Here is a 24,412-nt window from a genome sequence, read left to right as displayed (position 1 = left end):
ACACGGTATAATATTAGATTGATGAAAATGAAGGAGTGGGATGTACGGAATAGCCAACCCTTTAATTCATAGATGGGAAAACATGAACAAGAAATGTAATAATGCTGCCCTCGTGACCTCTGAAAGGGAAACACAGCGTTACTTCTTGTACTACCAGCTCACAGTCCAGTTTTTGGCAAGGACAGCAGAGCCAGAATGGCTCATTTTGGGGTGGGGGGCGGAGAGGAAGGAAGACCGCTCCTTTGTGTCAGCTTCCCGTCATGTATCTTTTTAGCAGTTTCTGGCTACCCAGAGCGAGGAAAGCTGGAGAGGAAGGAAGAAGTCTAACTCAGAGCTTCCTCTATCTTTTTTTGTGAGTTCTCAGCCAAAGTCCTATGCGAGCTTGTATGAAGGCACAGAGCTGTCTGGGGATTATGGGAGCTGCATGAGAACCTAAACACCCAGTCCCAAAGATAGGGCATTTCTGCTTGTTATCTGCCTTCCTGGCTTTGACAGGAGAATAGTACAGGACAATTCTGTAGCAGTTTTTCAGGGTGGCCTTCCTTCTGTACTGTTGTTCACATGATTTTACACCTCTTCCTCTTTGTCACTCGTGCAAGATCATGTTTAGTGATGCCCTGCAGAAGCAATACCAGGGGTTCTCCAGTAACTTTTTTTTTTTTTTTGTAAACAAAGCCTCAGTTACTGTGTTATGACCATAACACTGGCAGAGAATGCCACAGAGAGTTGCTTTTTAGAGATGTAATAGTTACCGTGCTCCTCAGAGAGAGATTATAGGGGTATTGTAACCACTGAATCTGGTAAGGTTCTCATAAATGAACACACAAAAAAGGAGTAGGTATAAAAAGTATCTACTCCTGCTCCTTCCCATTATAACTTCTTTCAGTGAGAATTTAAGCCTAATCTGCGAAAAAGCTGAGATTAGTGAGGAATGCTAAAAGCAACCAAAAGGCTTTCTTCAGATACATGCATAGTAAAAGGCAGAGGAAAGAAATGGTGGTTCAGCTATTCAATGAGGATGGCAAAATGATAACAGATGACAAAGAAAGGGCAGAAGTACTCAATTCCTACTTTGGCTCAGTCTTCTCCCAAAAGAAGATCTATGACCCCCCTGGCAAAGGTAAAGTACAGGCTGAAGAGGCAGGATTGCAGCTTCAGATTGATAGGCATCTGGTCAAGGAACACCTAATTACTTTGAATGAGTTCAAATCTCCAGGGCCAGATGAACTGCATCCTAGAGTAATAAAGGAACTGGCAGAAGAACTCTCAGAACCACTGCCTATTATCTTTGAGAAATCATGGAAGGATGGGTGACATGCCAGATGACTGGAGGAGGGATAATGTTGTCCCTATCTTCAAAAGGAGCAAAAAGGAGGAATCAGGGAACTACAGACCAGTCAGTCTGACGTCAATCCCTAGGGAAATTCTGGAGCAGATTCTAAAGCAATCCATCTGTAAGCACCTTGAAAACAATGCAGTGATTACTCGAAGCCAACATGGATTTGTCAAGAACAAATCCTGCCAGACTAATCTGATCTCATTTTTTGATCAGGTAACCTCCCTTGTGGACTGTGGGAATGCTGTGGACATCATATACCTCGACTTCAGCAAAGCTTTCGACAAAGGGCCCCATGATATCCTGATTAGCAAACTAGCTAAAAGTGGCTAGATGAAACAATGATCCGGTGGATCCACAGTTGGCTACAGAATCGGACTCAAAGAGTGCTTCTCAATGGGATCTTCTCAAACTGGGGAGAGGTAACAAGTGGGGTACCGCAGGGCTCAGTCCTGGGCCCAGTGTCCTTCAACATGTTTTATTAATGACTTGGAGGAGGAGGTGCAGGGAATGCTGATCAGATCTGTAGATGACACAAAATTGGGTGGGATAGCTAATACCTCGAAGACAGAAACAAAATTCAAAGCGATCTTGATAGTGCTGGGCTGAAAACAACAGAATGAAGTTTAACAGGGATAAATGCCAAGTTCTGCGCCTAGGAAAAAGAAACCATATGCACAGTTACAAGATGGGGGATACTTGGCTTAACAATACTACACGCGAGAAGGATCTTGGAATTGTTGTAGATCACAAGCTGAATATGAGCCAACAAGGTGATGTGGCTGCAAAAAAGGCAAATGCTATTTGGGGCTGCATTAATAAAAGCATAGCTTCCAAATCCCAGGAAGTACTAGTTCCCCTCTACTCAGCATTGGTTAGGCCGCATCTGGAGTACTGTGTCCAGTTCTGGTAACCACACTTTAAGAAGGATGCAGACAAACTGGAGAGGGTTCAGAGGAGGGCAACAACAATGATCAGGGGACTGGAAACAAAGCCCTATGAGGAGAGACTGAAAGAATTGGGCATGTTTAGCCTTGAGAAGACTGAGGGGAGATATGATAGCGCTCTTCAAGTACTTGAAAGGTTGTCACAGAGAGGAAGGCTAGGATCTCTTCTCGATTATCCCACAATGTAGGACAAGGAATACTGGGCTCTAGGTACAAGAAGCCAGATTCCAGCTGAACATCAGGAAAAACCTCCTGACTGTTAGATCAATTTGACAACGGAACCAATACCTAGGGAGGCAGTGGGCGCTCCCAATCTGGAAGTGTTCAAGATGAAGGTGGACAGCCATCTGTCAGGGATGCTCTGACTTAAGATTCCTGCATTGGGCAGGGGGTTGGACTCGATGGTCATATAGGTCCCTTCCAATCCTACTATTCTATGAAGTGTTAAAGTACAATGCAAGTAACAATTCTACAGAACATCAATGATGCCACACAAACCTCCATACTGACCCCAGATGGCATCTCTGTTACAAAGACAATTCCCGTTAGTGATGCCCATCTCATCCTCACCTTTGCTTTGGCTGCCAAACCACGCAAGTTGAGTCGAGCTGAAGAGAGTATTTGCAATGCTTCTTGGTAATTAGACTTGGTTTTGCTGCACTTCACTGAGACTGCAAGTTTAAAAAGGCAAAACAAAGGTTTGGCAGTTATTAGCATGGTGGCTATAAATGACTCCTTAGCTTTCAGTCAGTTCTCTTCAGGAGGAAAAAAACCTTGCTGATCCAGGTCCTTAAGAGGAGCATCAATACAAATGTTTAAACAAATGGCAATGGCCAGCTATTTTTCTTCGTAAAAGAAACTACTGACATCACACAACATTATTTTTGTTCCTGGCAAAAAAATCGATCATGCACATGTTTACTCAGAAGTAAGCCTCACTGGGACTTATTCCAATGACAAGTGCATAGGAATGCAGACTACGTTTTACTTGTAATTAAAAGCACACACATGGCTCTGTGATCATACCCAAGATTGCAGTCTAAGTCACTGACACACCGCAATCTGTTCTCTATATTTCAGAAATATAGACATCAAGAGGGACGTGCAACAAAATGTTGCAGTGTGGAGTGTTCCTGTTCAGAATCCCAGCCAGTCAGTTATACTCTCTTCCACAATATCCTTGCGTGTGGATGGTGTCATTTTGGCTACATAAAGATGGACGCTCGAAAAATGAGTTTCCTGGGTTGTATCCAATTGTGTTGTTCCACCAGCAGAAGGGAATTGTCTGGTGGGGTGGATTTCCCCTGCCCCGCTGGAACAGATTTGGGGATGTGCAGGGGGCTGCAGGGGGGAGGAGGGGATGGAGAAATCCCATCGCACAAACGGACTACTGCTTGTGTGAGGGTCAGATCTAACCCATAGTTAGTATATAGGACAAGTGGCCTGCAACAAAATGTGGCAAAATGTGGCTCCTGCTCACTGGATTCATTCAATCAGCCAAGCCCTCCTCCATAATTCTCCGTTCCGTTCCCCCTCCCACCTGGTTTTCAGGTTTTTTCCCTCCTAGTCAGTTAGCAAGCATTCCATGGCCATGGTCTTCATGAGGCTGTTCTGGAGTTTTCCCCCACCTTTAGGATTTTTGATCTCTAAAGATTCATTCTCTCTCTCTCTCTCTCTCTCTCTCAGAACATTTAGAAGGAGTGATCGCATGCTGTATGTGAATGAAATACTTGTTTAAGTGATTTGTACCCTCAAGGACATGGCTGCCAGACCCAAACGTCTAGCTTCCCCCTTTTGCTTCATAACTAGTAGTACAACTTACCTCATGTTATGACACCCTGTATTTCTGCACAACTACTGCACATCATTGGTTTCTAACAGTGAGGTAGTGAAATGTGGAACACTGGAATATCACAGTATGAGGTTAACTTCTACTCAACCTTATGGACAGGGAAAGGGGGAACCAGAGATGCTGCACCCAATATCAGCGTCAGCCATTCATTTATCATAACATCTAGTTTGTTCCTTAGTACAGAACAACTTTGTAAATTAATGGTTCCCCACCCCTTTTCCAAATGAGATGTAGAACTACTGCTAAGACTCAGTACTTGACAAAATCATGTAGTTTTAAATCTATGACTGAGCATGCAATTTCAACCATGAGCACATATGCCAAACTCTAGCTCTGTGTCCACACTAGGTTTCAGTTTTCAATCCTCCCCTTAATTACAACGGCACAACTCTTTTTCAGCTGGACAAGTCAGTTACCAGTACTTTAAGCTACTCATTTCCTGACAAGCCACAATGGTAGAGAAAATAATCAGCTTTTAGAAAGATCTGAACAAACTACTCCAAAGGGCAGCTCATTTTAATAACATGAATATTCCATTTTGAGGAGGCACCACCACATATTCCTCCATTTGCCATCAAGATAAATGTGTGTATGTAAACCTTATAATATTGGGCCATGAAGCTCAGCCAAGTCCAGAAAGCACGGAAGGCCTATCTACAAAGAAAGGCATTCAGTGCAGTCTTTTGGGTTGGTGGAGTATTGTTTGTAGGGAACTTGGAAGAAAAACATTTTTCATCCATTCCTCCTCAATAGAACTTTAGTTTCCAATAATGAGAGAGAGGCTTCCAGAACTTCTGTGTGAATGCTGCTTTCTCCATAATCTCAACATGTAGAAGTTACAAGTCACTTTTAATTTCTACCTTCTCACTACTCTTTACTCACAGCAGGCCTCTTTCTAAAGAATTAAAGAATTTGTGGATTATATCAGTGTGTATAGCAGGCTATACTCGTAATTTGTTTTTCTGGTAAATGACCTTCTTACATAAGTAACCAACAGTGATTTATTTCAAAATTTCATGAAGAACATACCATGTGCAAGCTCTAGAGCACCTTTTGCTACCTCCTTAAAAGAGAAAACATCTTTGTCCCAATCTCTTGATTGGATTTCACATTTGTGTGCTTTGGTGAGATACTGTAGTGCCTGCAAAGACAGAATGAAATTGAACTTAGAAGATAATCTCAAGTTTGGTGCTATGTGTATACGCAAAGTCACCCTCTAAAAAGGGGAATGATTGGTAATATGCTAGTTCCTCAATCTTAGGATAGTTTCCTTCCCTACAGCTGTAGCACAGATGTTTTTTGCTGTTATTGTCTCTCAAGTATGACAGACATATAAGTAACACGTGTTTAAGAGACCATTTTTTACCTTTAAAAAAAACTGTCTAGACTGATGGATGTGACCCATATTTTGCTAGGTCACCATGATTAAATGCATATGAAAGCAGGAAAACACTTGTATTTTAATATTTTGAGCTGTTATGCATCTAAGGAATGCAAACCTCAATAAATTGCTCAAATGTATACAAGGACTAAGATGGCAGTTTTATTCTATATCAGTTGCTCAACGTGGAAAGAAAAATAAGACACACAGTCTGAGAACTGGAGAAAACAAAAAGCAACTGCCAATTATCCCAAAACTAAGCAGAAGCAAATGAAGCAAAGCAAAAAATTAAAATAAACTCCTTTCTAAATCTAAATTTTACTTTCAACAAAATCATTTACAAAAGGCTTAAGCACTGAAATCCCTTAATGGAAGAAATGCAAGAATGTGCTTAATTTTCCCACAAACTCCAATGAGACTTAAATCTGTTTTGATTGGAAGCTACAGCTGTTCCAAAAGGTAGGGCTGCTTGTTTTCCATCTGGAGCTAGATAGTGAGTGCATACAATCCTAGGACCATTTCAAATCACCGAGTACCATAGAATCATAGAATAGTAGAGTTGGAAGGGGCCTACAAGACCATCGAGTCCAAGCCCCTGCTCAAGTGCAGGAATCCGAGTCAGAGCATCCTTGACAAGCGGCTGTCCAGCTTCATCTTGAAGGCCTCTAGTGTGGGAGAGCCCACCACCTCCCTAGGTCATTGGTTCCATTGTTGTACTGCTCTAACAGTCAGAAAGTTTTTCCTGATGTTCAGCTGGAATCTGGCTTCCTGTAACTTGAGCCCATTATTTTGTGTTCTGCACTCTGGGATGATTGAGAAGAGATCCTGGCCTTCTTCTCTGTGGCAGCCTTTTCAGTTTACCAGTTTCGGTTTGTTTCTAGACTTGCTTCCATGTGGTCTTTTTTTACACACTCTCCCCGGCCAAGTCAAGCATACCTTACTTATCCCACGTAAATCCCCCATCTAATTAACATCTGCGGAGGGGACCCTGCTGCTCCTGCCATCTTTTAAGTAAGTCTACTCTGTGACAACTGCCAGGAGAAGAACATTCGCTGTTATACTGCTGCAATGATGTAAAACCTTCTCAAAGAGAAGAACTTTGCTTTGGAGTTTTAAGACGTTAATATCTGTCAGACATTTGTACTTGTTAATGTCTGTTGCTGGTTTATATTGTTTTATCATGTTTTGATGTTTTTATCTGTGCACAATTTGAGTATCAATTGGTTGACAGTTTCTATGGCGTTACTATCAGGTTGGGGTCCTTTGTGAAAGAAAAATAGCTCATAAATATCAGAAACAATCAAGATAAATACCACACCTGTATTGACACCTTCCAACACGACAGATTTCTGACAGATTTCTCTGGATCTTGCAACACAGGAAATATTGGGGAGAAAATATTTTCTATAGTGAGAGCCCATTTCTTTGCATTGGAAGAGTGCAAATTGTATGTTAATTCATATTATGATGTATTTTAATGCTTTTAATTTTCTGGTAAACAGTTAAGAGATATATAAATCTATTAAATAAATAAATATGTTCAATTTTAGACTGTAAATGACAACCAGGAATGTGACTGTGTGTGACTTTACCCTTCCCCACCCCCTCTATTGTTATGACAAACATAAAAAGTAAGTCACTAGAAACCACCACAGTCGTTATCAGCACTTCCAGTCTAGCACTGAACTGGTTTTGTACTCTAACGTCCATTTGAAAATTGAACTGGTTTTGCACTATAACATCCATTTGACATCAGAGAATCACAGTCAATGGCATTTACTGGACGTGTACCACTCCGATGTTTTTCTGTCTTGATGGTCTTATTTGTTAGTTAATACTTCAAAAGGTTACAGGTGCTTCTTGAGCTGAGGAATATAACATGAAACATGGCTTTGATTCTTGGGAAATGTTAATTAGAATGGAAAGTGGATTCCTGCCTTTGCAAATCATCACAGAGGATTTCATTTGGGGGAGGGGGAGGCTGGTTGGCATGCCTCTGTGTTGAGAAGAGCAATGAACTGCAGGCAGGGAACTGCGTGTAGATTAACAGCGGCATGGAATGAGTTGAGAGAATAAAAAATAAGAAAGAGAAGCAACAGAGTTGTGTTACTAAAATTAAGCAATCTGGAAGATGGCTGAGATGTACGTCGATGAAGACTTACGATGAGCATGAACAAACACAAGTCAGAGCTACTTATTGAGCCTAGCCTGTGATGATGCTGGTGGCAAAGAAGCATTTTTTTCTCCATCACTACTGCATCCTTCCAGCATCGTCCAGTGGAGCATTCTGAGTAGTTCAGGGCCTTTTGCAATATGGCCCAGGGAGAGATTTGGTGGAACCTTTAGCAGCGTGCTGTGACGCGTTTGCGAAGCACTTTGAGGCCAAAGTCGCTCAAATCTGCCATGACTTGGACTCCACAGCTACAGCAATGTCATTAGTGGAGGTGTCCAGAGTGACGTCTCATCCAGTTTTATTGCATGATTTTCATTTGCTAAGGCCTGAGGATGTGCACAAGATGCTTGATTGAGACTGGCCAACCACTTATTATGCTTAACCCTTGCTCTTCATGGCTTATTAAATCTAGCATGGAAGCAATATCTGATTGGATCCAGGAGATTGTAAATGCCTTTGAGAGAAGGACAGAGAGAGAGAGAGGGAATGGTCCCAATTTTTTTAAAAAACTATTATTTGATGCGAGAAGAAATTAGCCTGGACCCAGAAGATGTGCACAATTATAGGCCAGTGGCTAACATCCCCTTCCTGGGCAAGGTGCTCAAGAAAGTGGTGGAAAGTCAACTCCAGATATTCTTGGATGAAGCTGATTTTCTACGTCTATTTCAATCAGATTTCAAGTTTTCTTTGGGAGAGACACTGCCTTGGTTGCCTGTGGGATGACCTTTACCGAGAGAATAGCAGCGGGAGTGTGACCCTCTTGATTCTCATGCACCTCTTGGTGGCCTTTGATACTTTCATACTACTACTGACCACAAAATCATTCTGGATAGGCTACCTGAGCTGGGTGTTGAAGGCACCACTGGTGGTTTTGCTCCTACTTGGGTGGCTAATTCCAGAGGATAATGCTGGAGGACCACTACTCAACCCATTGGGAGTTATGTGTTGGGGTTCTGTTATTAAACATACTGTTTAACATTTATGAAAAGCCAAAGGGAAAAGCCATCTGGAGTCTTGGTTTGAGATGTCACAACTATGCAGATGGAACCCAGCTTTCTATTTCTTTTTCATCAAATCCAGGTGAGGCAATGGCCATCCTAAATCAATGCCCAGGAGCAGTAATGGACAGTATGAGGACTATCAAACTGAGACTCAATCCAGAGAAGATGGTTGTTAGTGGATGGTTGGTCCACCCAGGTGAGTGGTGTTCAATAAGTCGCAGAAAGTGTTGTGCTTCCACTAAAGGGTCAGGTCTGCAGTTTGGGTGTACTTATCTATTTAGCATTTTCACTAGAGGCTTAAGTGGTCTCTGTGTCACAATGTACTTTTTTTATAAGCAGATACAACAACTATGACCCTACCTGAAGAAATATAGCCTGGCCACAGCTACCCATGGTCTGGTAATTTCTGTTTGGATTATTGCAATGTGTTTTATGGGGGACTGCCTTTGAAACTGGTTTGGAAACCTCACTTAGCCCAACATAGGGCCGTAAGACTGTTAATGGAGAATGGGAAATTAAATCATGTTCTGCTAGTATTTCTTTATCTGCACTGACTCCCAGACTGTTTCCTAGTCCAATTCAAGTGCTGGTTTTGACTTTTAAAGCTCATAGTGGCTTGTTACCAGGTTACCTACTACATGTATCTTCCTGAACCTTAAGAACCTCTTCAGAAGTACTGGTCTGTGAAGTGAGAGGGATAGCTACCAGCGAGAAGGCCTTTTCAGCGGTGGCACCCCAGTTGTGGAATGCCTTTTCTAGGTGTGCCTGATGCCTTTGTTATGGCCATTTTGGCACCACGTAAATAACTTTTCATTCTTACAGGGCTTTTTAAACCATGATCTTAAGGTTGTGTTTCTTAATCCACCATTTCTATCTGCTGTGATTTTTTTTTTTACTTATCAGTATAGTTTGGTTTTATTTTCTCTACTGCCAACAATGAATTTTATACTGAAATTTGTTGATTTTGCTATTCTATGTTACTAGTGTATTTTCTATTATATGGATTGAGTGCCACCCAGAGAACATTGTTACTGGGCAACATACAGTATATAAATATCATAAACAAATAAAACAATTAAAAATATTTCCCAACTTGAGCCTTTCACCATAATGCCTATGCTTTTCTTTCCGTATATCTAACATTGTAGTTGGCAAACGTGAACAATATTGCCAACCACTTGTTCTATGGCATCCAACCTTGCTGGCTTTAACCAGAAGCAAGCAAAGGAAACTGAGGTGAATACCAGGAAAATACTTTGTTACAGTTAGATTATTTATAGTGCATGTTATGCTGCTCCTAAAAAGGAAAGGCTTTATAATACATATTGTTAGCATTTAAACACAGACACACACACATTCTAAAGGAGAGGTGGGAAACCACTGCCATATTCTAAAATGTTTTGAAAGCTGCAAACGTTAGTTTTATATTCAGAGTCTGATGCTTCTTTCACACACACTATGCAGCTTTTTGAAGAACTGCCACGTAAAGCTTGCCTTGATTTAATAGCTGAAGTGCGCATCAGATAAACTTGGCTGCACCACAGAGATGAAATATTTGCTTGTAGCCTTTCCAATTTTCTATATAACATAAAAACAGTAAGAACTGATACTCAGAGTGTCTATTTCGTATTGTCCTTGTATTATTCTCTTTAAGCACAGAGAACCCGTCCCCCCAAACCTGACTGCCTTCTCTAAGATATAGCCCTGCCCCAAGGCAAGCTATATTACAATGTGTGTACAAATAACATTTTCAGTTATTAAGACACAATTAATACATTGTGGAGAGAAGGTAGCTGATGGACTACTGGCTGAGTTTTAGGACACTATTTAGTGACTGCTGGTTGCTGAGATTCTTGAAAAGAAATACTGGACTGGATCAACCTTGATCTGATCAAGCGGGGCATTTATTATATTCTCAGGATGACTTAACATGGATGATTTGTGCTCATGAAGATGCACTCTTGCTTTATGCATTAAGCACACATGGGTTGATCAAGGGAATTCTAGTTAAAAAAACAGTTGGACTGTGCAAATCTGAAGCCATCCTTATAATTTAATATTAAATTGCAACCAGAGCTATTTAAAGGCCATTTTTAGGATGTTGGGGGGTGCTGTTAATATTGTGCATGATTTAGGGTTTGATGTGTTGGAATTCTGTACATTGACTTCGGGGCTCTGTATGTTTTTTGTACACATATATGCTTGCTTTTTAAAAGCCTGTGCGCTATTTTCTGTTATTTCCAATCAACGTTAGGCAGGTCTGTAGTTTTGGTGTTAAGGTTTTCTTCAAAGTTTCCAAGTAGTTTAGAAGCTTTTGTGACTATCACATTTTAAAGCTTTCTTCAGATTCTCTCATATCTAATAGGCTGGGGGAGACTTTTACATTTGGAACTGACTATCCTATCTGTGGGTCATCGTGTTTTGTTGGCTGGGAGACTGGAGCTCAGGTCGGGATGACCACTGGCAGGTCAACTGTTCATCTAACTCAAATCAGGGAAAGTGAAAGTAGGAACCTCAGCTGTTCATCCATCACGGAAAGAAGCTACTTTGGAGTCATGTGGCCCAGACAGGATAGGCTCACCTGAGTGTGTGGAGTGACTTTCGGGGTCTGATGAGGACTTACCCATAGGAGGAAAGCAAGTGTATGCTATGGATGTGCTTCAGGGTTCATATGAGCTGTCAGCATGTTTGGTGCGGTACTGCATTGTTTTATCATTTTTTCCTTTCTTAGAGAGTAAATTGCTACAATACCTCAACCAACTAAACCAAAATGCAACATCAACAGCAAAACACACACAGAGGACAGTCACAGTGCAGCTGCTGGTAGGAGAAATATATTGCAATTCATGCTGTGGGGAGACAGAGGCCCGCTGACAGAATGCTGATAAACAATACAGCTTCTATTCAAGGTCACTTTGGTTGGAGGAAATCTTTCCACAGGGATCAAGGACAGAAGGATCTTTGTGCTACTGCAGAACACTCAACATACTAGTCCGTGCTAGGATTCCCATCTCGATGCTACTTATATGTACTGGACAAGTGCTCTATTTCAAAGTGGTTCAGTTCCAGGGTATTAACTCTGCTACAATGAGTGCTACATTTTTCACTGCAGATTAGGAGGGTCAAATGCCTGCCACATGTTGTGACCGCACGGTAAGCCCTGTGTTCTCCTTACACAAATGTCAAAATACTCTTTCTAAAACTTCATCACAAATTTGTGGGCTTTCTTGTTCTTGGTCCAAACAATGTGCTATTGGGAATTCACAAAAAGCATTGGCCTTATAATATACTCCCAGGTTCATTGTAGATCTGCCAACCCTATCCACCAACACAGATACAATTTCATGGGTATCTGAATGTGGAAACATCACTAAATGCAAAACCACCATGTAGCAACAATGAGGTGAGATCACTGGCATGTTTTGAAACTGTAGCAGTTCTTGCACCAGTTAATGACTTACTTAGGAAGGGATACAAAAATGAGTTGTAGTCGCTGACACGGAACATACGCAGGAAAACTTTTATTTTTTAAAAGAATATGTATTATTCTTATTTCCCGCCTTACATGGGGTTTTCATGGGGGTCTCATCCAAAGGGCTGATCAGTTTCGCACCTGCTTAGTTTCAGCAGTGATGCAGCCTCAACTGGTCTAAATCCATTCACTGGGCCCAAGAATACTTTTATAATGTGAAAATGCTCTTAAAGAAGGACAAAGTTACAATGGGAATATACTTCATTTCTAGATTTCAGACTGGTTTCAGAAATGGTGTTTTATTTACTATCTTCTGTTATTACATGTCAAGATGGAGGAACCCTGACATTATATAGGGAAACAGTCCAGGATGGTGAAAAAAATGTCATTTTGCCTTTCTCAGATTGTGAATATCCAGTGTAGCTAGCAATGGGCCAATGAGAATTCCCAGCAGCTTCTATTGACAGGGGACATAAAGCTACCAAACCTGCCTCCCCTAGCAGAAGGTGTGGGAAGACAATGACTTAATGAAGACTTATTTTGTTGTTGAAAGGGGACAAGATATCACTTAAAAAAAACAACAACCCAAAACCAAAACAACAACAAAAAGCTAGTATGGGCTTGCAAGACAGAGTTGATAAATAAGCAAAGAACAGCAGAGTCAGAAATGCACAAATCCATTTATCTTGTTTTTTTCTTCTTCCTAATATTTTGTCCGTCTCCCTCACAGTTCTTCCTTACCTATCTAGTTTTTCTACCCTTGTTATTTTTGCTTTTCATCTCCTACATCCTGCTAAGCCGACCCCCAGCACATTCACAAGCCTCCTTTCTCTTATCTTTGATGCTTTTCCCTATATGCCTGTCATTTCTCCCCTTGCTCTCCCCCTTCACAGACCATCTATATGTTTTAATCCAGACTCTCCATATGTTCTTGGGGGTGATGCCACACTTACTCCCACCAGATAGTGCTACACCTGTAGTGCAATATTTATGTGTCAGCACATAGTGTTGAAGGAGCAGGCTGACCTTGCAGAACAGCTCAATAAGTCATTCCATACTGTGGTACAACTGTTAGGTTGCACTAGAACATAACAGTTTGATGACTGAAAACATTCTTTTCCTCTGAGCACTGCGCCATTAAAAGATAATGCTTTAGCCATTGAAATTCCCAAAGAAAGTTAAGCCATGTAAATCAGTTTACTAAAGATATATTGCTTAAAAGAAACCTTTAACACCGCAGTACAGAATTTCTGAATTATGAAAATATATAGAATATATAGAAATAGAAAATATATAGAATATATAGAATATTAAACATATAGAATGCAATTCAAAGATAGCTACATATGGCTAAAACAGAATTAAAAATAATTAAATAGAGGTAACATTCAGTGGATTGTCTCTTAAATTAATAAATGCTGTCTTAAGGAACAGCTTAAGTATAGCCCCATAATACTACATTTCATTTTGGTTTTGGATGTCAATCTTTCCTGTTCCAAAGCCTCAACCTAGACCAGGGGAGGGCAACCACTTCTGGTCTGGTGACCGGATCACCAAACCAGAGGACTGGTTGAGGTGCGCGGCTTCAATCCCCAAACCCCACCCTCCCACATCATCATCCAGCCCCACCCATTATATTTTTTCTCCCTCTGCACAGAGAAAGGGACTTAACCAGGGCTTGCTGGTGCCAGCAATATGTCTTTAGTAAACTCGTTTACATGCTTCAGTTTTCTTCTGGAATTCCAGCAGCTGAAGCATTATCTTAATGCAGCAGTGCAGCAGTGCTCAGGGCAAAAGGGTTTTTCAGTCAAACTACTATGATCCAGTGCAAAGTGAAAGGGCGGCTCTTTCGCACACTGCTCGCACCCCAGTCAAGACGCAAGTGGTGTGGGAAGTGGTGCAGGGGAACCCCAAGTGTATCTCCAATCTCTCTGATCAGGCTGGATTGGGCCCCAGCTTGGGCTGGAGGTTGCCTCCCCACTGACCTAGACAGTCTACATTCTCCTTCCCACACCACCCCAGCCTTTACCTTCTTTCTATTGATCTTTAAATTTAAGCAAGATTTGCAGATCAGGTTGTCAAAGACAGAAATACTGATGGAAAATGGAATTGGCTTAACTTCATACAATTAAAGTATGTTTCGTGGATAGGAGAAACCAAATTGTGAGAAAGCAAGTGTCACAACTGTAATACCGGTCTATAGGTATCAGCTGATACCTTTACTGATTCACCTTTTCTATATCTTCATGGTTATCACTCTGCCCATTCTCATAGAGTCTTGCATATAGTCTCCAGATTTCTCCATCATTTGTAACTCGAGAAGTCACTCTGCCAAAGAGTGCCTGCAGTTTTCCCTTTAATCCCGTTGCTGTCTCTCCATTACGATCAGCCACTCCATTCATCACTACTTTTACCAGTATCTTCAGCACCTTCGAGAGAGGGTAAGTTGTAGTTGTAATTGAACACTGTAAAGCTTGAGTGAATTTTACTATGCATCTGCAACACATGGGTTCAATTTGTAGGAGTTTGAGTTAAAAGCATTAATGAGTGGAATTCATTAAAACATTTAATGTATCCATACATGCAAAGAGATGCTAGACTTGTTTTAAGGACAACAACAGCAAATTATTTTCACTGAATGCAGTTGATAATTATGTTGTCTTGAAGAATGTAATATAATCTAAACACTATGTAATAACTTTGTCATCTATTGGTGATAAACTCAGCAGCTACGAAATAAGACAGCCAGTTTCTCAGTTGCTGGATTTATCACCAGTAGATTAAAAACTCATTTAGACATGCTCCGGTTATAACACGCTCTTCCAGAGTACGTAATCATCTGCATTCAAAGTAAGTAAGAGTTGTACATTAATATACACATACATTTACTTTTTAAGTATGTCTCTTTAGTACAGCCCTTTTTGAGTATGCCTTATATCATATGTTCACCACAAAGGATCAAACAATATTCTGCTCTATCAGGTTTGCTCCTCCCTCCCCAACTTCCCAACATGTTTTCGTGCCCCACGCTGACTTTATCAAAAACAAAAATCTAAACTTTCCAGCAGCTGAGCTGTTATTAGTTATCACTGTATAGTTACAAAGCTCCTTTGATATAAAATTCAGCCTGTCAAAACATGTTCGCAAGCTGCCTTGATGCTTAGCAAAGTTGGCAGAATTCGCAAGGGGGAACAGTTTTAGAGATCAGTTCTCACATGATAAGCCACCAGTCTATAGGGTACCATGCTGTAAATGGCTCCCCACTTAAGGCGCAAAAACAAGGAAATGATCATTAGCAAGCACAGGTGACTCCTGAACTATTAATTCTGCTTCCTCCTCAGCTTTGAAACAACTTTCTGAAATTCAAAAGAAAAAATAACATTTTGCTTTTGCTTTTCTATTACAAAAACTTCCAGACACGAGCCATATAACAAGCATATTATATGGAAAGATTGCATTGTAGCGTTTCCTCTGCTGGCGTCTGTGTTCCATTAAGTTCTATTTCGAACAGACATTCATACACAGCTTTTTCAAAAATAAAGCCATACACTACAGTGAAGCGGAATGCTTCAAACTTCACAGAGCATTTGAAGCTTTTGTCGTTCTTAGCATAACATCATAACAGCAACTGCACAGTTTCAGTGGACAATGGTTCAGACAGACGTAAGTTGATTTCCACTGTTGAAGCAGCACCTGGTCATTCTTAGTTCTTGCCAAAAAATATGTACGGCACATATGGTACAAACTAAACCCCGAAGATGATAGATGGAGCGACCTGCACCAAATAAGATCCCACACCAGAGGAGCACGAGCTTCTTGCACTGCCTGCACCTGCTGTTTTTTTGCTTTGTTCTATAAATTTTGAAAAGTTGTTTTCATACACTTAAGGATGGCCAGAAGGAAAATTTATTGTGCATTTCTTTTATCATATGGCAAACACAATGCAAGAAGGCTATCAAGATGGCAGGCAAATTTGAGATGATCAGCTGTGCCCATCCATCGTCTGAATAAGAAAACTGTGATAAAAGACTAGCAAGAAGATAACAATCCACAACTAATTTATGTCATGGACAAAGATTGCATCCATAAGCCTGTCCACTTTCGAAAAACCAAAAGCAGATTTGAAATGGAAGTTTCACTTCCCCTTAAAGAAAGTAAATAAGGAAAAACTAGGATGGATACTTAAATTTTGAATTCTGTCAGATAGTATTCCTAAATGCATGCTGAAGGCTAAAACATCTATTCACACTGCCCAGGCTATCAGGATGACCAATAGATAAGAACATTATTCTAAGGCAAGGAATGCCAAGTGGAAGTTCATGGGAACCATCAGGCTCCAATTTAATTTGTACTCTGTCCCATAACCCAGTCTGTCATAGGTGCCCCCCCATCAGGCTTGGTGTACTAGGCAGGATACAGTGAAGTGCCTTGGTTTCCTCTCACAACCAGAAGCATGGATGCCATTTTCTTCTTTGGCTCCCATGTCTTCCTCTGTTCCTGAGGGCTGAATTCCATTTCGGAGAAGCTCTTTGGGGATGAATTCCAGAGGTGGGCCAGGTGAAGGGGACCGTACCAAAATACCAGCACAGTCTAGCTTATCCATCCATCCATCCATCTATTCCATTTATATCCTACCTTTCTTCCATTGTGAAATTCAAGATGGCTACATGTGGTTCCCAAGTGGTCTCCCCTTCAAGCACTGACCAGACCCAGACCTGCTTAGCTTCAGCAAGGTAGCTGTCTCATGTGCCTTCAGACCATGCCTGGGACCTTAGCTTAGAGCTCTTACTGCGTCACTAAACCTTAGGAGGGGCATTACAAGTGTTAGAATGGGGGAAAAGTGCAAAAGCTGGGGAACCACCAAACAATCAGAGGTCAGGGGAAAGGGGCCTGGGGGCGTGGCCATCTGGAGAACCATATTTGGGCCCCTGGCCTGAAGCTCCGCATACCTGCTCTACACTCCAAGTGTACGAAATAGCTGCTGGGCTCAGAGTAGAAGGGAAGACGAGGAGGTGGCATTTCCACTTTCATTGTTACTGATCAGTATAGGAAAACAAGATTCCATCACTGGTGAGGATGGATTGGATGTGCACTTTTCATTAGGTTTTGATCTGGCTTGAATTTTTTTACAGTGGGAACAGAGATTCCTTGCAATTTCACTGTAAAATGGGAGGCAGCCTTTTAAATAAATTCTGCCTTACACTGAACATTTTCATGAACTGCATTTGAAATGCTGAAAAGTTGACACTTTAATTTAAAAAAGGGACACATCCCACCTGGACATCTTTATACTTTTCTCGCAAATCCATAAGCCTGTGATAAGCTTTAATGGTTTCTGAAAATTCTCCAACATCTGTACTGGTGAGAATATAATTTTCCCAAATCTGCCAGTGTTCATAATTACACTTGAGAGCTTCCTGAAGGGTCCGGAATGCTTTGATTCTGGTGAAAAAAATAAACAAATTAAAACACAGAAGCATTTTGTTTTATAATTGAACAGTTTCCTATTTGCTTGCTTAGGATCTCAAAATTTAATGCCACATTTAGAAAACAAAAAACCTCAGTAATTTAAGAGTCGTTTTTCTCATTTGACGAGAGATTGAGGATTAGTTCTGTCCTCTGTTGAGAGGGCTCCCCTTCATATATAATTACAGTGATGTGGGAGATGCTTCCTTGTAGTGTGATCTCATACAGATGAGTGAAGCATGTGAATGAAGCCATTCAGGAGGGTCCTTCCCTCCCAACTGGCACCTCAAAGGGAGGGTGCCAGTTGCATGGGACAGACCCATATGACTGTCCACCCACATGATTACACCACTTCCATACAGTGCACATCATTGCATAGGATTGCTCCACATAGAAGTGCCTCTCACACTTCTGAACTATGTATGAAGGCAGTCTAGATTTTTCCATGATGATATTTGACATGGTAAAGATGATGCCATTGGCCTTTCCACAACCCTCCTTTTCTGTCGCTGACATAATTCAATACAACTCAGTTGCTTAAACACCTATTCTGCCAAGCCACAAGCAGACCATTTATCCACTTTTCTGTGAAAGGTGCTTTCACCCAATACTTATGGAAGACAATTACACTCTTCCTTTTCGAATAGCCAAAGTGGAAAAACAGAACTTTTTTGTAGAGAATATTGTCTGTTAAAACATGCAATTCTAATCCGTTTGGGTTTCTCCCCATCTCTTTTATACTGTAAAACATCTTGATTTGGTTGTGAGGACATTAAATTAAACAGCAGCTTTACATTATAGAAATGGTGACGGAAGGCATTATACAACAATGTGGAAAAACAGGCTGCTAACCTGTAACTATAGTTCTCTGAGTGGTTCGCTGTCCAATCACACATATGGAATCTGTGCCTGCAGAGCAACATTTTGGAAATTTGTAGAGCTGAGAAGGGCCTGCAGCCCTTGAGCAAGGAAACCCTGTGCCTTTGCATTGCTCAAGGGCAGGCCCAAGGCTCTCTACTCAGTTGTACAGAGGCTGCCAGAATCTGAAGTGAAAAGCTAGGTTTGCAATAGGAAAGGAGGGTGAGCCGTGTGATTGCACAGATGACCAAAAAACCAGTTACAGGTAAACCACCTGCTTTTCTTCTTTGTGGTCTCTTTGCAGTCACACACATAGATTAGCAACTGGCCAACTTGGAAGTGGGTGCAGGAATATCACCAAACATCATAGCCACAAGACTACCCCTTTATGCCCTCATATCTAGGTCATAAAACAATAGAGGCCTCAAGGGAGGAAGCCATGCCAGTGTTGTAAAAGTCAGTCAATGAGACCCCTTTAAAAAGCAAATGCAGAATCTGACTCAAGCCTCAGGAAGAGACTCGAGAGAGACTGAAGTTGGCCTCATTGTGAAGCCTTACGACAGCAAATTAACTGCCAGCAAGCAAAGAATAAGAGACCTTTGAATTCTTAAGGGAGCCTTGATGACTGATCTAAACAAGGATCAACACATGAAGAATGTTCCGGGAAGGCGAAAGGAGAGGGGTTTTATTAAAGTGATGCAGGGAAGAGAACTCAAACCTCCAGGATGCTGGGTAAGAAAGGATGCAGGAGATACCAGGCCCCAAGAAGCATGGCCACCTGACACCAGTAAGACGGGCTGAGCAAGTTACACATAGCTCACATACGGTTCCTCGTAACAGACAGCTAAAAGCGAAATATTTGCTTGTTGCTTGCTAAACTAACCAGCATAACTTAAATGTGTATTTATAATTCTGCCATGAAGATGGCTAGTGCATGCATTGTTAACAATCCAAAATGGTCAAATGTCGATGCAAAAAATATACAACAACGTGAGTATAAGAATAGAGAAAGATGGTCTATAGCTGGATGGAAAGCAGACTGCAAACAATACAGCCACAGAAAAGAAAAGGGTGGTAAACCAGAGGGTTTCACATATGGATCGTAATTAGTATGTTATGCCAAGAAGCAAGTACAGGAAAAAGGAAGCAGAAAAACATTATATAGAGTTGTAGCCAATTTCCTAGAGAGGATACTTATGCAGAGTACCTTCAAGAAGAGATCACAGAATGTATGAACAAAAGCAGTTTGGCTTGCAGCAGTGATGGATCAAGGCAAAGGGAAAGTTATTCCACAGCAACGTTAAGACAGCTATGAACTAGAGCTGCCTGTCCTATCCCAGTATCATAAGTATGACGTTTGCCCCACCTCTGTGGCCAAAAGGGAAGGGAACACCATCGTTAGGATAAAAGAAAGGTGTTTCACCAGGTATGAGTCTCAAACTGTGCTCCAGCAAAAAACAGTGGCGACTGAAACTATGCCAGCTGAGCAACCCGCTGCTGAGGTGCCATGTATATACATACATTCCCCAATCTCCTGCAGTGTTGTGGGAATGTAGTGGTATTTTTACGATGACCAATCTGAGACCATATGAAGAAAAAGACAACACAATACATTTACTGGTGTGTTTGTTAAAATAAGTGCTTAAAAATCACATTCACACATTCATTTACTTTCAATCCTCTCTTTATAATTACCCAGACCATGGACTGGTAGTTTACCTGTGGCCAAATGGAGTAATCAGGGAGATGTAGCTGGGACTCTGTCCATAAAGATTAACACCATACCTTGTTTGCAACTTGGAGGTGAACTAGTAGTAATCAAAGCTTCGCTAAAGCAGATGGCTCAGGTATACGAACACATAGGTGAAATCATAGGTGAGAACAGAAACAAAGTGCCAAGGACAGAAACCAACACTGGACAAAAATGAAGCTAACAGCATTATGTAGTCAGTTGGGGGAGCATGGGAGGAAGATGAATGCCCCTCTGAACCTTTGCGGTTAGGCTTCCAGAAATTAAGTAGATACCAAGATTGTAGAATCAATGTGAGACCTGGTACCAGAGAAAGGTACAATGATCTGGATGGTTTGCAGCATCAGTGCTAAGTATTGATACTGTAAGTGCTAGTTCCAGGGCCCATTTGGGTATCAATACAACTGGATGCCAACTGGATTATCTTAACTCAGGGGTGGGGAACCTCTTTCAGCCTGAAGGCCAAATCCCATTTTGGAGAAGCTCTCGGGCACACATTCCCGTGCTGGGTGAGGCCAAAGGCAAAGGGGTGGGGCCAAAATTACAAAAAATGCCAGCATGTTATAGCTTCAAATGCTTACTGGTAGTAATTAAGCCTTAGGAGAGGCATTTTGACCTTTCAGAATGGAGGGGGAAATTGCACAAAAGTTGGGAAACCACCAAACAAGTGATGGTTGGGGGAAAAGAAAAGGGGGCACTGGCCATCTGGAGAACCCCAGGGGGCCATACTGAAACCCCATGAGGGATGGGTTCAGCACCCTGTCTTAACTGGTGTCCTAGGTACCAGTGCCCAGCCTAGATATTGGCATCATGGAACTTTTTACAAAACACTGTGTGCCAAGTACAAAGAGATGGGCCAAGCACCATGGCTAGGAACTGTGCATATGGAAAATGCAGCCATATAGTGCCTGGTAGTACTGAAATATAAACTAGGTAGGAAAAGTTCATAGCAGTAAAGCATCCATACTACGTGTGTTAGGTGCCACAACTTAGGTTAGGTACTGTCCATATGAAGGCACTAGGACTGAGGTTAGGTCCTGAGACTACAGAAAAAGTCCGTACAATGTGTGTCTGGTACCAGGGTCAGGCTAGGTACCAAAATTATCCACATGGAGAGATAATATGTAACAAGACAATAAAGATGTATTGGAAATGCATCACAACCATATACTATGCAGCAAAGGCTGGAATAGGTACCAAAAGTCTAGGTACTAAGACAGTTAGTGCAAAGGTACACTGAGTATGTTGGCCAGGCGCCGAGACTGACCATACAAAGCAACTGTTAAGTACTGACACTGTCAGTAAAAAGAGCCCCAGACACTGAAGCATGGGCTGGGTAACAAGGCCATCAGTACCAAGGAAAAATGCTGGGTACTGCGTCTATAAATATACAGAGAATACTTGGCACCAAGGCTTAAGCTGGTACCAAGCCTATGTACAGAGGAGGGTGAACTTTGAGACTATGTGTGGAGTGTCCAACCATCTCTGGAAATGACGCCATACCAGCTCTACATCCAAACTTGAGTAGTAGTGGGAGTGTCTGAACATCCAACAGACAAGTTGTTGGTACCAAGGCTGCTGCAACAACAGTGGATGTGACAGCTGTCGGCATCAGCCTCATGCCTCCTTAAGACTCCCATGTTGCCTGCCTCAGCCAATATTGTTGTAAGATTTGGTTATTCACAAACCTGGCAAAGCTGGTTATTTAGGGCCAGATGACCTACAAATCGCAGTTGAGACAGACAGTCCTCTGGGCCAGATGTTCAATGAGTCATGGTCAAAACCTATGTGGTAACTGAGTAACCACATGTTCAGCCAAGACAGACACCTGATGATCTGGAACTGTACCCATGGAAGCTTTATACTAGTACCTGGATCAGATGCTCTGCCATGCCCTTGGAGGCTATTACAATTGCACTGGGGTTGGATTGGGTAGGTGGGGCATCAAAGAAACAGAAGCGTTGGCTTCAAGGTGTTTAATGCCCACACCCAGAGAGGCACATAGCTAAAACATTTCTCCAAAATACTTCTACAGAAACACTGGAAGTTGCTGAATAGAATATTTGTTCTGAAAAGGACACTTGAACAAACAAGCTGGTATCTCTTTACATCTATTTTCTATTCCTTGCAGTCCCTGTAGCAACTGCATCTTTCAGTCTGTATGCTCCATAAATATGTCTAAGGGGCTCTTGAACTTATTTATGTCCTTTGGTTCAATGCACTTTCTTAGCAATTTGTTTCCTGTGTCCACAACTTTGTGAACTCCCCGTTGGTTTTCTCATTTCCAGTTTCCTGAGAGCAGATAAATTGTTCATAGCGATACAAGAAAGAAAGTCAAGCAGATTTTTAAAAAACCTTTAATTTTTCTCTTATTTTCTAAAGTTGCATCCTTTTTGGCAGAAGATTAATGGGACACAGTCCAAGCAACCAAAAATTATCTTGACAACTTACTTATGATACTGAACTTCTGAAAGAACTTGTTTATCAAGGTATCCACCCAAATCATTTTTAAATAAACCAAACAAGCGCACAGAACTGAGATACTGGGTCTCTTTACAAGATTAATGGCTCATTCTAGGAAGAAGAGAATAAGTGGCTTGTTATGCAGGCTGATATTGATCTGCTCCTATGAACCTAGTACTAAACTGCCAGTTTCTCCTTGAATATCTGAAGGCAAGTATAATATTAATCATTAGCTATACCATCTGTTCCATTTAGATTTAGGTGCCCTGTTTCCTTTTTAATAAGAATGATGCTCTGTATTTAAATATTTATACGCCGCATTCTCTGCCATTGGTATGTCACCTAAAGTAGCTCACAACAAAAATAGAAGACACAGAACTTGCAATAAACTCATAACATGTCTACAACGAACAGTAATAAAGCTGCCACTGAAAATTCCATGGTTGATAATGGCATCATTAAGAAAAACCACAGAGAAATGTCCTGGAGCAGCCAGGGCAGGGGGAAATATGCATCCCACTAGAGCAGGGGTAGGCAAAGTGATACCCCGGAGCACTAGTGTGCTCCCGGACACCTTTCTTGCCACCCACTATCCCTTCCACTTTTTTATTTAACCATTTTTCTTACCTATAGCTGGTATCGCTTCAAAGCAAAGCAAGGGTCTGCAGCCGCTTCCATCTTCATGTCCCATGAATGCTTGTGGGGCTCAGACATTCTTAGGAAATAAAGATGGCAGAAGGCTGCAGGCCAGTGCTTTCTTCTACAGTGTACCGAACCACCAAGAAAAAGAAAGGACAAAAGAAAAATGGGCTCCTGCAACTTCTGTTTGGGTAGCTGGGGTGGGGGTAAAGAGGGCAGTGGGGGCAAGGGAGCGAAGTGTTGGGGCTCAGACCCCACCTCTGCCTTGTACTCAGTGTTTTTGTCCTTTGTGATCAGCCATGCCTCTGTGGCAGCCATTTTGTGCTGGTGCCCACGGGTTTCTCAAATTGCCAAATGTGCCCATGGCCCAAAACAGGTCGCTTGGCCCTTCAGTAGGGACTACATTCCATAGCGTGGGTGCCGCTACAGAGAAAGCCTGGCCCCAAGGTCCTGTAGGTCGCACTTCTGTAAAGGGACAGGATGCAGAGCAAAACCTCAATCTAAGAGCATGGGGAAATATGCAATTAATTGTATCCTGTGTAATACATTCTATATTGTAGAATTTGAGGCCGAGGTGGGGGATAAATACTTGCTTTTCCTTTCCAAAAGCTTTTAAATGATATAATCTCTGACTTTCTAATGATACTTATAGTGGGAGGCCAAATGGGAAGGCTTGGACTAGAAGTGATCATAAAATGGATCATGAAGGTGGTATGTCCAAGAGCTGGGAGTTATTGGGGAAGGCTGGAGAGGAAACTAGCACTGTTTACTTTGGAAGAAGCACTCACTAATCCCTTTGATGTACGTACTTCTGTTTTAATCTGATATATGCAGTTGATAGATTGTTCCAAGCCTCAGCATTCTGCAGTCAAAACACAAAAAGAGAATTAACTTACAGTAAAAGGGATAAGTATTTAAACAGTGAAAACATTAATTTGCACTTTTATCTGCAAACACTGATCTGTATGTCAACAGTTCTGACATTCATAAACATTTGATGGTTAAAACTGCAGCATCAATCAATAAGCACAACCCAATCACAGTTAGACATGCTTAAGTCCCGCTGGTTTCAAG

The 24,412-nt window shown here is 41.6% G+C and overlaps 1 protein-coding gene across 9 annotated transcripts in view; it reads right to left on the bottom strand.

Moving 5' to 3' along the window:
- The window catches only part of TTC27 (tetratricopeptide repeat domain 27), a 150,909-nt gene that overhangs the window by 24,821 nt on the left and 101,676 nt on the right, over nt 1-24,412 (bottom strand). For 7 of the 9 annotated variants that reach the window (XR_014786841.1, XM_084828391.1, XM_084828392.1 and 4 more), the window contains exons 15-19: nt 24,148-24,200; nt 17,439-17,604; nt 14,394-14,591; nt 5,165-5,276; nt 2,854-2,954 (exon numbers count right to left, since the gene is read on the bottom strand). Coding sequence is in view for 7 of the 9 variants with exons in the window: in XM_084828391.1 (XP_084684517.1) it covers nt 2,854-2,954; nt 5,165-5,276; nt 14,394-14,591; nt 17,439-17,604; nt 24,148-24,200 (630 nt within the window). In the remaining 2 variants the exon portion in view is untranslated. Of the gene's footprint in view, nt 1-631; nt 2,955-5,164; nt 5,277-14,393; nt 14,592-17,438; nt 17,605-24,147; nt 24,201-24,412 lie in introns of those variants that run through there. The other 2 variants (XM_084828386.1, XR_014786842.1) reach the window with 2 other exon arrangements.

The sequence above is a fragment of the Heloderma suspectum genome, chromosome 1 (genome assembly GCF_057233095.1).
Source record: "Heloderma suspectum isolate Gila_16-S chromosome 1, 16-S_ref, whole genome shotgun sequence".
NCBI classification, from domain to species: domain Eukaryota; kingdom Metazoa; phylum Chordata; class Lepidosauria; order Squamata; family Helodermatidae; genus Heloderma; species Heloderma suspectum.
Note: the sequence above shows the minus strand (reverse complement) of the source record. Positions and strands in the feature narration are given on the sequence as shown.